Source organism: Sinohyriopsis cumingii, chromosome 1 (genome assembly GCF_028554795.1).
Source record: "Sinohyriopsis cumingii isolate HCF-2022 chromosome 1, ASM2855479v2, whole genome shotgun sequence".
Classification (NCBI taxonomy): Eukaryota; Metazoa; Mollusca; class Bivalvia; order Unionida; family Unionidae; genus Sinohyriopsis; species Sinohyriopsis cumingii.
In genome coordinates this window covers 47,226,339-47,240,481 of record NC_142961.1, presented here as the reverse complement: position 1 = coordinate 47,240,481, position 14,143 = coordinate 47,226,339, and the positions used below count along the sequence as shown (strand labels likewise).

The following is a 14,143-nucleotide window of genomic DNA, read 5'->3' as shown; positions in this document are numbered from 1 at the left end:
AAATACATCAGGTTGTCCTTACGTTTTCCTCTGGACCTCATTTCTCGTTTTGCAGAGATTTCTTTTCTTTGACGTTGTAGACATTTTATAGCCAACGGAACTTTCTCTTCGTAGAGATAACAGGTGTCTTCACATTTATCTAGAAGTCTTGTTGGAGGTGTGAATGATTCTCTGTAACTCTCTGACGACAGTTCGATCCATTGTCGCTCTTTTCCATTGTCACAGATTCAAACAGAATGATTGTATATCATTTAACCGACGACATCGTGTTACTTAAGTGACTGAGGTCTAATTCGGGTGTAAAATACGTACCTACATTTACTGTAGCTGTAGTTATTGTTGAACCTCGCTTCTAAGTCGGATCCAACTACACACTGAACAAGCCTGGATCGTTAGATCTAGATATATGAAATTTATTAGGTATACTCAGTATGACAAACAAAAAATAACCTGATCTGCTGGCATATCAGAGTCTGTATTGCTTATAATTTGACCCGACTTATGCGTAAGTAAAATATGCAGTTTTGATTGCAAACGTAGACGTTTCCTTAAATCAAGATGAAAATACGTTCCACTATAGAAGTGATCATAACATATTGTGTACATTTGTGCACCATCTTCACGATTTGTATAGTACAACCTTAATCATTATGTGCATACAAGGTCTTTAAGTAAATTCACTCTTTTTCAAACAAACCAAGTGGTTGACTTCGTTTCTTGAAGGATGATTTTTGTTTTACCTTTCAGCCCCAATCACACATTTCGGAATGTACCATACTAGATAGATACAAAAGTTAAAATGCTTTTAAACTGACTGTCCATTGTACATTTTGCAACCCTAAGTGTTGTGATGTAAAGTAATATCTGTATTTATCTATACAACTCATACAAAATGTATACTGCTAATGTAATAAAAGGACACAACTAACATAATAAGAATTAATTATCCGCATGGGTATCTTAGTTGCCTTCGCTTCTTTCCGTAAAGAACCCACTGAAGATTAACACATCATCATGTGAAGTCTGAGAGGTCAGTAGTTTAGCAGTCAAGATTTAAGAGCTAAGATTGTTTATTTGGCAGTTTAGAAGTCAAGATTTAAGAGTTAAGATTGTTTATTTGGCAGTTTAGAAGTCAAGATTTAAGAGTTAAGATTATTTATTTGGCAGTTTAGAAGTCAAGAGTTAAGAGTTAATCTTGTTTATTTGGCAATTTAAAATTATATATATATATATATATATATATATATATATATATATATATATATATATATATATATATATATATATATATATACACAATCCATAAACTGTAACATATATATGCATATTGTGTTAGTACTCAATATTACGCATATGTTTTGTATACAATATATGGTAGAACAATACTGCAACTCTGTCAATAACAAAAGGATTCTGTGTCGGCATAAATCCATAAGACTTTTCATGAGATATATAAGTATATCTATTTTTATCGAAATATTTTTCTTAAGATCTTTATAATTTTTATCTGATACTCATCTGCTACAAGCAACAAAGTACAATGAAAACTAAAACATTACAAAGAAGATATAAATTAGTAGAATCATTATGTATACATTCTCTTTTAAGAGTTTATAAGCACGAAAATTACGAAAGAGTTACGAAAGAGGTTGTACACATACGAAAACTTGTATTATGGAAAGATATTTCTCAAAATGTAACAATAAATTATACATTTAGAGCAAATTTGAACTGAAAGTGGTTAAACCAAGTTCCCAGTGTAAACATTTTGAAGCAAGACCCATCCACAATTAGAGGTTTTTAGCATTAACACCTGTAGACTCCTGTTGCAATCTACTTCTATATGACATATTTTAGAGTAAGTATGTCATTTGTATTAGAATATACGCATCGAAGCCAAGCTTATTCTTCGTGAATAATGCAGTTACGTGCACCTCATTCACACAAACGTTTGTTTAAAATGGAGGCAAAGATGTCTTCACAATAATCAACGATCAACCCATAGAGTTAGTATGGTCGTCCAAAGAGTCTTTCCATGCAATTCCCATATTATACATTCTCTTTATGAACCAAGAAAACTTCAAGCATTACAACTTAATAAAAGTAAATGTCTGTTCGACTTGGACCCAAGTCCTGCCAAATCTGAGACTCATTAACAAATGTACACTTTCCTAGTACGAGTAATGTATAGGTTCAATTATATACTGATGTATATCCAAAATACGATTCCTCCCGTTCACTATCATCAACAACGCCTTCTAAATATATTAGGTTCTTGAAATATTTTTACCACACAGAGCAATATATGTAATACTTGCTAAATAAGCCCTTTTGTTACGAAATCTAAGCTTTCAAAAACTTATTGTTCTTATGTCTCCAACAGAACAAGCAAACCCTTTTCTCATCTATATATTTACTTCCTTATTTAATAAAAACATCTGAATTGCGTTTTTCCCGATGAACTTACAAACAAAAGATCAACATAAAGGCTCATCCTAAAATTACGCAATAACTTTTGCCATTGTAACTCGGTATCTCAACGCACATATTAAGACGATCTTGCTATGGAATGAATATTTATGGACTTTACAAAATCGGCAAATAATAAAACAAATTTAGTAATGAACCTACAACCTGATCAATATTTTGATTAGTCCATGCAGATGTATTCTGAATTACCAGTAGACACAAACAACTCATTAAACTAATCTTCAAAATCCATTTTAACTGTTCGGAAAGACGCATCCTCCATAACATTAGTATTGACCATTGAATTATTACAATGAAAGCTTAAGAGCATTTCAACAGAAAATGAACGCACTATTCCCATTCTTGAACTTGTAAGTATGATACAACTGGAAAAGCAATGAAAAAGCAATCTACAATGCTCAGAGTTGTGCAAGCTAAGCGTACAAACGGATTATAAAAATACATAATGAAACCTGCCGTTTAAAACATGCATTCCAAATGTTCAAGACATTTGTGCAAAACGTTTAGATGAAGCAATATATACCCACAATATTTACAATTTTTTTAAAACTGAATACAGCAATACCTTTTAATAATGAATGTGTCTCACGGTATTAGATTTGTCAGCTAGCCAATCACGATTCTTAGCGCTCTGTGTCAGCCATTTTCGGAATCAAAAATATGCCTGATGCCTGATATGTATGAATGAGATAATCATTTTTGTTGAAAAACGGTGTCCACGAAGGTAAATATTTAAAACTACTGTACACAGGTAATACATATTTTTATTCAATCATCTTATTGGAAAATTTGAGTGCATTTTCATTCGGATTTACGCAAAAATGTGTCAACACTATATTGGTCACTACAAATAACTTGTACCAGTTGATTATCTGAATACACGTACCAATTAATTATACGACTTTATGGTTATGCTGGAATAGTAATGATTAATACAATACGTTTAAATACTCTCATTATAATTTCACCATAATTTGATAGATTGTCATCCTGAATACCATACACTTGCTGATCAGATGCTTTTCAGATATGTCTAATGAATAGATTAGATTACACAAATATATATGAAAATGTGAAACAAAGTTACCTCTTCCTTTTCGAGCTTCTTCGTGTCATTATTAAGCTGACTTTGATATTTGCAAGAAGTTTCAATTAGTCGTTATTAACGAATTAACCGATATTTCATAATGTGCAGTCAGTTTTAGCATACAATCTCTAATTTATAAAAATAATTTCTTAGAAGGATATAATTTCTACATGTATAATCCAGGAGTATCATCCGGACATCGATAGGAATGGTTCCAATATTTATCACATACGCATTGATAGCAGTTTATATAACAATGGTGATGGAGTCCATCATAGTGACATTAAAATGGTATAAGTGCTTTAAATCCAAAATAAAGGAACGCAATAGTTATCATAACGACCATCATTCCAATGTATATAAACAGTGTTGAGGCGATACTTCGTTGAACTCTGTCAATAACGTCTGTTCGAACGTTTGATGCCTCTATTAGAACTATGCCTGGCAGAGCATGCTTCCTCGTTCCGATGATGGCAGGATTCTTCATTAAGGTATAAGCAACCAGCCATTTATTTCTTGACCTTGAGTGACCTAGTATTCACAAAACATAATTGATAATCGCACATTTGAACATTATATATAATCAGAATAGAAGATCAAGTTTGTGTAAACAATTCTTATTTTTTCCTCGATAGAATTATTTAACAATCAGATGTTTAATTGGATCAGTCAGTTATTGCGACAGTTATTGCCACAAGTAGGTACCAGAATCGACTGAACGATCAAAAGGAATTTGCATCGATATGATTTCATTTGAGACGCAGCTTTAGTGAAGTTTCCGCACTTTTGAATGAATACAGGACCTTTATCTGTGATAAACGATGCCTGGAAACGGAAGGGTTTAGAAAGCAGTTCAACTTCCTACCAATTTTTAAATAAATGGCTCTTGTGCCTTCTAAGATATCAAGAATGTGCAATAATTAACATTATGTCCCCTTCAGAAGTAAATTTCAAATGAAGAAAATCTGATGTTACTGTAATATTTGAAAGAGTGTGAATATTAAAAAGTGCAGTGAAATAATGGATAAGGGCAACAACAAAAAAGAGAGAAACAACGAAACAATTCAATGCACCATTAAAGGAGTTAAAGATTGTTATGCTTAAAGAGCCGCAAAGGTAAAAGGGAAACAAGTTTCTGTGATTTTTCGAACGTTATGCATGTTATCATAATATTAAAAAATTTAATTTCTCTAATATATTTGCAGTATTTCTGGGGTAAAAGGGATTCCATACAAACAGAAGACGATGATGACAGACACGCACTGAAGTTGTTGAAACATTGTGAGTCCATCTTCAAGATCTTGTAGGTGACGATGACAAATCCAAAACCGTCTGGCAATAATTATGCTGGGGAGGGCGTTGAGTTCCTTAACCAATATCCATTGGCTAGGAGTTGCGTTAGCATGGCGAGAAAAAGACCCGTACCGGGACATGTTCGAAATGTACCGCGTATTGTGATTAATGCTTCTCATTGCTTTATTTATCAAGAGCCTGTTGAATATAAGAAAAGACATTTAAGTATCATTATATAATGCATACCTTGATATGGTGGCAGAGAAGATTGCGCTCCAAGTGTACTGTAATTGAAGTTTTGAACGGTTGTGTTGGCGTTGCTCCTTTGATCGTGCTTTTCTGCAGCAGTCTTCAGAAGAATCGAACAGAACACTCTCATTATGGGGTTATTGTGCGTGAAGTCCACCATCAACATGCCGACATAATTCATATAACCTTAAACATGTAAGAAAAAGTATTATATACATAAACCAAAAGTCATTTAAGGTTACGTGCAAAATACTAATAGCTGCTTAAAAATTAAATACTGGAAAATTACAGATATAAAATTCACAATGAACGCACAATTTTTAGTTCCTTTTAATGTTTTCTTATCCATCCATACATCCATCCATCTATACATCCATCCATACACGCATTCATACATACATACTTATATAAATAAATATATACATACATACATACATATACATGCATACATACATACATACATACATACATACATACACACACATACATACATACATACATACATACATACATACATACATACATACATACATACATACATACATACAACAATCATCCGCAATTTTACCTACATTTATCGTCACTTTCAAATCCCTTTGGAAACATGGATCTGTCCATCCTGGGTACGAGCAAAATTCCTAGGATTATGGTGCTGATTAAGCGTCTCAGGAAGACAATAACTCCAATACCCAGATTGACAAACAGCATGAAGAACTTGAATAAATCGTGGGCTTTTCTAAACGACAGAAGAAACATTTACATGTAGATATCAGTTCCATATCTGAAGTCGAAGCTTAAAACAATAATAGAAAACAAATGGTCTGTAGTATGGTCGCCCTATACAACCAAAGAAATTATCATAATAACCTACATCTGAGTGGAAAAGATTATTCTATGGGAGTTAGAAAGTTTAAACAATGTTCTGCGTTTTCTTATATTGTAACGTGTCGAGATCACAAAATATTTCATGAATTAAAACAGTCAGAAATTACTAGATTTAATGTAATCACTAACTGAAATTTATCTTTACTGTCGTTAAGGCTGATAAAAGTATTCATGTCCGAATTATAATTTAATTATTAATTTGAGTGATTTGGTTTGTATTCTTACGTCATTTTTGTTTTAATCATTTATTCACAATTTCCATGTAAACGTTTCTAAACATGAGCTTTTTAAAAATTCGATGCTACTTCCGGCAACCACTCAGTTCTTGATACAACCATGCTATTAAGTAATTGAAAGTCCTTCTATCAGTTTACAAACGCTATTGTCCTCAGTTCTTGAATCAACCATGATATTAACGTTATTTAAAGTCGTTCTCTCAGCTTACAAACGCTATTTTCCTCAATTCTTGACACAACCATGCTATTAAGGTAATTGCAAGTCTTTAGCTCAGTTTACAAACGTTATTGTCCTCAATTCTTGATACAACCATGCTATTAAGGTAATTGAAAGCCGTTCACTCAGTTTACAAACGCTATTGTCTTTATGGAAATTTCCCGTTCCGTACTAGTGTATGTAAAAGGACATTTTTGAAGCATTAGAAAACTAACAGATTTAGAGAACAAAAAATAAAAATATTGTCTTTCTAATTTCAATCAGTCAACATAAAAGCTACAGATTGCTTTTTAAATACTGCAATGGGCTTTGTTATGGTTTGAAACAAAATCTATTGAGCTAAATCTGGTGAATTAGAACTCGGTAAACACCTAGCGTCTCGATACCATGCTTTCACCTATATTCCATTTTACTTGCAACATACATGAATGTATTTATGTATGTGTTTGTGTGTTTGTGTGTGTATGTATGTATGTGTGTGAGCATGTGTGTGTGCATGTATGTATGTATGTATGTATGTATCTATGTATCTATGTATGTTTGTATCTATGCATGTATGTATGTAATGGTTTCCTTCTGAGTGGCACTTTCAAAGCATCATTTTGTTACAAATCTATGGTCTTAAAACTAAGTAACAAAACGAAATAAAACAAAGAAGTGTTTGTAAAACGAAAAGCAAAACAAATAATTCTCTAAGTTATTAAATACAGCTTTATGGAAAACTTACAGTATTGCGAATTAAATCCAAAATATCCTATATATTCCACATAATGGAGTGAGTGCTATGAATGAATTCCAAGTCATGAAAGTGCAGAGGTACTAATATCCTTCAGTATACATACATACATACAACCATAGTGAAGACATTCGATAAACGTCAACAGTTATGATTCTTATAATCACATCGGTGTTACAACGATCTGGCCACTCCAGAGTTAAATCAGATATTTTCCGTAATGCGCATTTGGATATTGCGCTAATTCGTGATATCGATAGTTATAAAACCACTACACGGTTGATTCACATCGGTGCTAGTTCAATCCTGAACAGTAGCTACAACAGCGTCATCAGTAATGACATCGATAGAGGCATTGAAACGATTCTTGAAACCTTGGAAAAATACACCAATGCAGGTTTAAAACACACATATCACCATATCATCCAGTTCATGGATTCAGTTACATACGAACTCCAGAGTAGGTTTCGTCATGGTCAGTAAGAATGTAAAAAAAGAGTGTCGACCGGCAGCACATGGGTAAACTTATTTTTGAAAAATTTCCTGTAATGTTTCAAGACCTGCACGGATATGATTTTCACCTAATAATACAGGCAGTAGCATTGGCGTCAACGGCACCAATACGGATTATTGCAAGCAACATATAAAATTGCATGACGTTTTGGTTGGAACAATTATAGTTTATCGATTCGAAACAGTTTCTGAAAACTCAAAATTGTCCGTCTGTATTGTACCACTAACAGTGACCCGTTCATCAGAGAAGGTGTATATATATATATATACGAGTATATGAGCGATTGGGACAAGTTTGCCGGAACTCAGTTGTCAATAACGGAAGACTGTTAATCGTCGCTGGCAGGTGAAGGTGGTTCCGCCAACGACTACGAGCACGCAAACAAGTTTGGTCTATATTCGAATGTAAAACCTTGGGTGACTATCACGATCTGCAGCTGCGCACATATATGTTCTTCCTCGGTAATGTGTCTGAACAAGTTTGTAACACTACCATGCACGTGAACATTATCGATCTCTCCCATTATATTTCATTTGCTGGAATGGCTTGGGAAGCGTTGTTGTCATAAAACGAAAATCGAGGTAATGACTAAAATCTATTTGTTGAGAGCTCACTTTGTGGAGGGCTTGATATGGGAAATCACATATATCCTCCGGCAAACAAAACCTGGACGGTATGACCCAACCGCTCATAGCAGTTACATCATATATCTGAATTGCAACAACCATTATGGCTGAGCAATGATAAAACCGTTACTTGGGGAATTTCAGTGGATTGATCCCACGTAATCTTCTCACACACGTACGCGCCAGAAGCATTTCCGCTGCCTGGTGTGTGGTTGTCTCCGTATCAGTGCGCAATCGTAAATTAATTTGGTGGTAAATTTACTGACTGCACCAAACTTGTTTCAAGTCTTCCGAAGAAATACAATTATATACTACGAGTGAGAAACCTGTAGTTGTATTGGCGACTTGGAATGACTATAACCATGATATATCTAGTGCTTGGGTTATGGCAGCACGACTTAAAGGCTCTTATATCATAATGAATACGGATCTGAGAAATAAAGCCACGAATGACCTTAAAAAAGGTTTAATTAAACTCATGAACAATCCCAGATGCGGGAAAAACATTAAGAATATGCACAAATGGATTTCAGTCAAAATGGTCCGTGATAGTGAACGAGATAAGCTTCTAAAGCTTACCGCTGTCCCAGCTTTTTAAATCTCGGAAGATCTTTAATGGTGTGATTGTTGCTGATCTCAGTAAAACCAAACACAACTGAAACTGATAAAACCTATTTACGATGGATCGTCCGTGCTGGATATGTCGAAGCTGCTAATGTTGAGTTCAATTAAACAAGATCAAATAGATGTGCTTTGATTGTGTCGAGATACCCTACACCGAGACTAATTCACTGCTGACGCATATCACCACCAATAACATGTACGCAAACATCACTGAGTCAAGTTTAGCAAATTAATTTGATAACAGCGATTATTCGAAAGAGAATGTTTTGTTTATCAAAATCAAGAAACAGCAGAGCAACAAAATCCGATAAATTCTATACCAGGATCCACTTTCAGCAATCGTGGCGGTGTTAATGGTAAACGCTCATAGACATCTTCGAGTGTATCCGCGACGTTTGCAGAATCTACTGACATTAACGGCTCAGCTTCTTTGCATTTGCTGGCAATATCGACAGTGGTTAGCGCGTACTTGTAAATGTGCAATGGACCCTGTGGACCATATGCACGGTTACGTGCAAGAAACAATAGACCAGCCTAATGAACTTCATTTGGTATTTGTACATCAAACCAACAACGTGAAATCTTTCTTGGCACTGGTAGGTAGATTTACCACAGCGTTTGTTTGGCCAACCATGCTCGAGCAATTCCATGAGTTGTCTTAGCCGCGCTCCCTAACGTTTCCTTTGCGGCTTTACCTCTCCAATATCGACGCAGACTGTAGTATGTTTTTGAAAATCTCTGGTTATTTTGTATCCATCATTTTTGGATTAACATATTTTACTTTTAATGAGTTGAAGTTTGTCCAAGGGAGACAGAGCCGCCTTATGCAGTCTTGTCTTTCATATCTCTCTCTTTGATGATCTTTCTTTCGATTCGTTCCTCAGCACCCGGTTTCGCAATAACATTTTAGACATGAAGGAGATCCATATTGGCACGCTTACGTGTACGGATATATTTTGATACTTGGTATGCAATATCATATTGGTAACACGCAGACTCAACACAGCTTATATGTGCTTCACCATGGTTTGACTGTTTGTTAGAATCAAGTAGTATATTTTTATATGTACCAGATACACAGTACATGTATCCAGGGATGTTTTTTCACCGAGATCTTTGCACCATGGTACTTCTGGTAGCTTTCTTAATTAAGACATGATATCACCGCCAACCTCTTTTTGTTTTAATGACTGAAATTATTTGCCCCACATCGAACATAAATTTCAGAAATCACTGCTCATCCATTACGTGTTTGAGCTCGAGTGGCATTTCCAGTACTTGCTTTTGTGGGACATAATACACAAAATGAAGTCATGATTGTATTATATACTATAGTATTCAATGGCATTACGCAACATCTACACCGTTCACGTATGATGATATATTCCCAAAGTCAGTTCGTGCGCTAAGTATTGACCCCACTGGACTGGGACACAACTATTGCTGAATATGATTGTACAAAGGTTGAAGTGGTATCGGATGTACGTGATTGTGCGGCTGATGATCAACCGTGTTATGATGTTTTAAAAGGTCTTTAAAATCGTTGAGAGAGAAAGGGTCATCCACAAGAATATAAGCGTCCATCGCTTTCTTTTCTATTACCGATAAAGCACCTACCATTGACGATTTGGATAGAAGGGAAAACAATCTTTTTTTTTTTTGTAGTGTAAGGGTGGCGCTATACAGTTTCGCATTTTGCATAGGGTTAGGATTTTAAAGAAAAAGAATTTCCCCGGCTCTCCTCACTGGTTTTACTGGCTATTTAAAAAAGACCTTGTATATCTTAGGTATAATGCAAAGAACCTTTAATTCCCTTTATTTTGGTGTATGATTGATGGGTGTACTATGGGTTATAGAGTATACAGCTTGGCCTTACTTCAAATGTGCACCTTTCAAAAAAGTGCTAGCTCTACTTGGTCATTTTCACTTCCTGAACTTCAGAGGTCAATTGTATAAAAAAGAGCCGATAACTTTTTTTACATTTTATATATTTGGTAATTCATTCATTGCACTTTCAGAAGCTGGTATTGTCTAGTCTGGCAAATTTCATTTTCCCTATTTTAATAGCTGCTATGTATAGTGCACTTTAGACTAATTCAGACTGATTTTTAACACAAGGGAGCAGTCATTTTATTTAGCAGTGTACTTAAATCATGTAAAATTTCCAAAAGTACAATATCCAAAAGAAATATCATCCACATTACATTACTGTAGCATAGAGATATGTCAACATTCTCTCCACTGTGCATGTTTTAAATGCGAACTACTTCACCTTACATACGTCACTCTCTCAAAAGTACGTATTATCTGGTGAGCGCCACCAAGACGACGTGGTGTATAACCAAATAAGTCCCGACGTCGACACAAAAATAGGGACAAAATATTTGTCGCTGAACGATACACAAATGTGTCTAAAGCGATCCGTGACAACTGTAATATGATAATTATATTTCGTGGTGTTGACGTATAAGGTCTTGCACACATTCATTGGATTTGAATGAATTTCGTGGCATGTTTAGGTGAATCACTAAGGATCCATATAGTTGTCCACCATTGACTTGAACGAAACTTGCAATTTCGGAGGACAATATCGTGCGGGTTTGGATGTGCCAATTTAACAATCACTACCATTATATAAAATGTCTGCCACTGATGTAATAAATGAGCATGAAAATATCTCCCGTGAAGTCGTTGGCGTGCTTGCAACAGGCATCCGTGTACTTAACGTAAACGATAGAGAGGCATTTGAAAACATTCCACACGTGCTACCCGAGTATAAATTGCAGATGTAAACGCCGCTTCAATTCTTTGACGGAACAGTTCGTGAGGAGATTTTCCAAAATCCTTTGCAGACCTCCCACTTGGAAAGATTATATGATAAACTTAACATCAAAGACACACGATAAACATATAGGCGTGAAATGGCCTAAAATGGGCATTTACTCAATGAAAATAATTTACCGGTGATCATTGGTATCATTTTGCAAATAAATTTGACGAATTTACGTTACCTCAATGACCACAATCTCATCAAAGAGACTGGAATTCGATGTGACTTTTTCAACTCGTGTTACCCTGAAGAATAACGTACACCTGAGAATGCACTTTCGTTTTTTCTTCAGTTAGCCTAATATCCGATCACAACCGTTTGGTAGTCTGTCCGCGAACAACACTTTTATATTTTCACAAGATCATGGATCATATGTGGGGTGTGGTGGAACTTCCTAAAGGCGCATACGATATTACCTCAATGAATGATGAGGTCTGATGAAGAATTTTGGTGTTGACCGTTAGAAACTAACAAATTTCTTTTCGAGATGCTCAGTCAGCACTTAGCTCCTTCAGAGCAATCGAATCGCTGAAATATTTAGACAGCCGTCGTTGAGAACAGCTCTTGGTTTTACGTGCACCACTTACTTCCAGGAGAGCATATCATACTTAGCCTGACATTGCCAGAGTTACCTCAACGAATCAGATCAATTTAACCTGCGATGCCATCAATGGAAGTTCTGAAACAGATCTGATAGGAATAGTTCTTCATGAGAATTTACTGAATGGTTTCTCACCAACCTTGAAATCAGGCGATCTGGTATCAATTAAACCCTCTTCACCTGTGTATCTTCCATGACATAATAACAATATATATTCTATTCATTTGTTCGATATGAAACAATGACGATACACTGTCCTTTACAGATGGACCTGATATTAATAAAATGATAGCAGTACGTGGACGTCTCGACACCCGTGTGCGTTGATGCCGCGAGAAAAATTGTTTATTCAGTATATCATGGAAATGGCCTCGGTAATGTTTTTCATGGATTGCTTATAGGTGCACCAAACGTGCTCGCGGAATTTTTTTCACGCGCCGCAACAATCGCTAAATAAAATGTAACACGAGACGTTGATAGTATTAAAACATTGCTGTAAATGTAATACTGGCTTAACAAGCGACTCAATCACTTCGATGGACTATAACGATTAGTGACTCGAGTGAGTACCATCAAAAGCGTTTACGGTAATATCAGCAGAAACTATGCGAGCTGCAGTTGTTAAAATTATTAATGAAGCCGTTCTACAACAACTGTCAGATTTGGCGATTGTAAATCCGCCAATGGAAGGTAGATTACGGTTTGGAATGCCAGTGGAAATGTCGGTTTCGCTTGCCAATGCATGCCTCTTACATGATCCATGTGATGCACACCGTGTTTGGTTTGTGTGCTAAAATAGGTGAAAGGCATGGAGGATAGAGGCTGTGACGAAGAAAAGTATATAAAGGAGCGAAGAAAAGACGAGTCCGGAATAATGAAATTACACGAACTCCAGTTACTAATACTTAGTTCAATTCAATCTTCCCCCACCAAATATTGAATTTCCTCTTTCAACCATTAATGCTTGAGAGGATTCATCCAGTAGGTATGCGAATTACAGGGGTAAAGTCTACAGTTCCAATGTGATTGTAGATTTTATCTGCTAGTGTTGGAACATCTGGAAACAAGTGTTTATAGTGACATTACAGCTTTAATAATTGGTTCTTTTCTTGCAGCTGTGGAAATAAAAGTATCTGGTCCAGATGCTGTAAAATTTCCGAATACCAATATTGTTTAAATCATACCCATTACATGCTAATGGTACGCCATCGTCAAAATCCTCATTGTGAGAGGGCAGGTACAACCAATTTGATTAAATTATTAATGGGGCTATATCTATCAAAAATGCTCCTTTAACGTACGTACATGACAAAGTTGGTTTTGTTTTCGCCTCCCACGAGTTTTAACGACATAATTGAAGTTACTTACTTTCATTTTAACTGTAAAAGGACATTGCCTGAAGAGGGTTATTTTGAGGCATGATGAATAGAGCCAGAACTCTATCACCAACCTTTCAGAGACTATAATGTTTCGTCTAGCTCCTGCAATCCCGATTACGCCCATGGCACACCAAAAGGTTGGTGATGCAAAGCCACGGCACCTTATTTCCACCAGTAGATTTCAGGCCTTCCGTCCCATTGTGCTGACACTAATGGGTAAGTGGCTGATAACTGACCAGCTTCCTTTCATGGGCTTCCTCTATTCTAGCTTCTATGGCACTATCAATTCTAACAAAGGCACATGTTTGAGACCTCTTGACCACAATACAATATCAGTTCTGAAGCTAGTGTTACACACGTCAGTAGGGATTATCAG

The 14,143-nt window shown here is 35.7% G+C and overlaps 1 protein-coding gene across 1 annotated transcript in view; it reads right to left on the bottom strand.

The window, feature by feature from the left end:
* Nucleotides 1–851: 851 nt before the first annotated feature.
* Nucleotides 852–14,143, bottom strand: part of LOC149806806 (stimulated by retinoic acid gene 6 protein-like) — a 44,028-nt gene continuing 30,736 nt past the window's right edge. The window contains exons 15-17 of the mRNA XM_089957929.1: nucleotides 5,692–5,855; nucleotides 5,117–5,305; nucleotides 852–4,108 (exon numbers count right to left, since the gene is read on the bottom strand). Of these exons, the coding sequence (XP_089814055.1) occupies nucleotides 3,861–4,108; nucleotides 5,117–5,305; nucleotides 5,692–5,855 (601 nt within the window). The 3' untranslated portion in view covers nucleotides 852–3,860. The remainder of the gene's footprint in view (nucleotides 4,109–5,116; nucleotides 5,306–5,691; nucleotides 5,856–14,143) is intronic.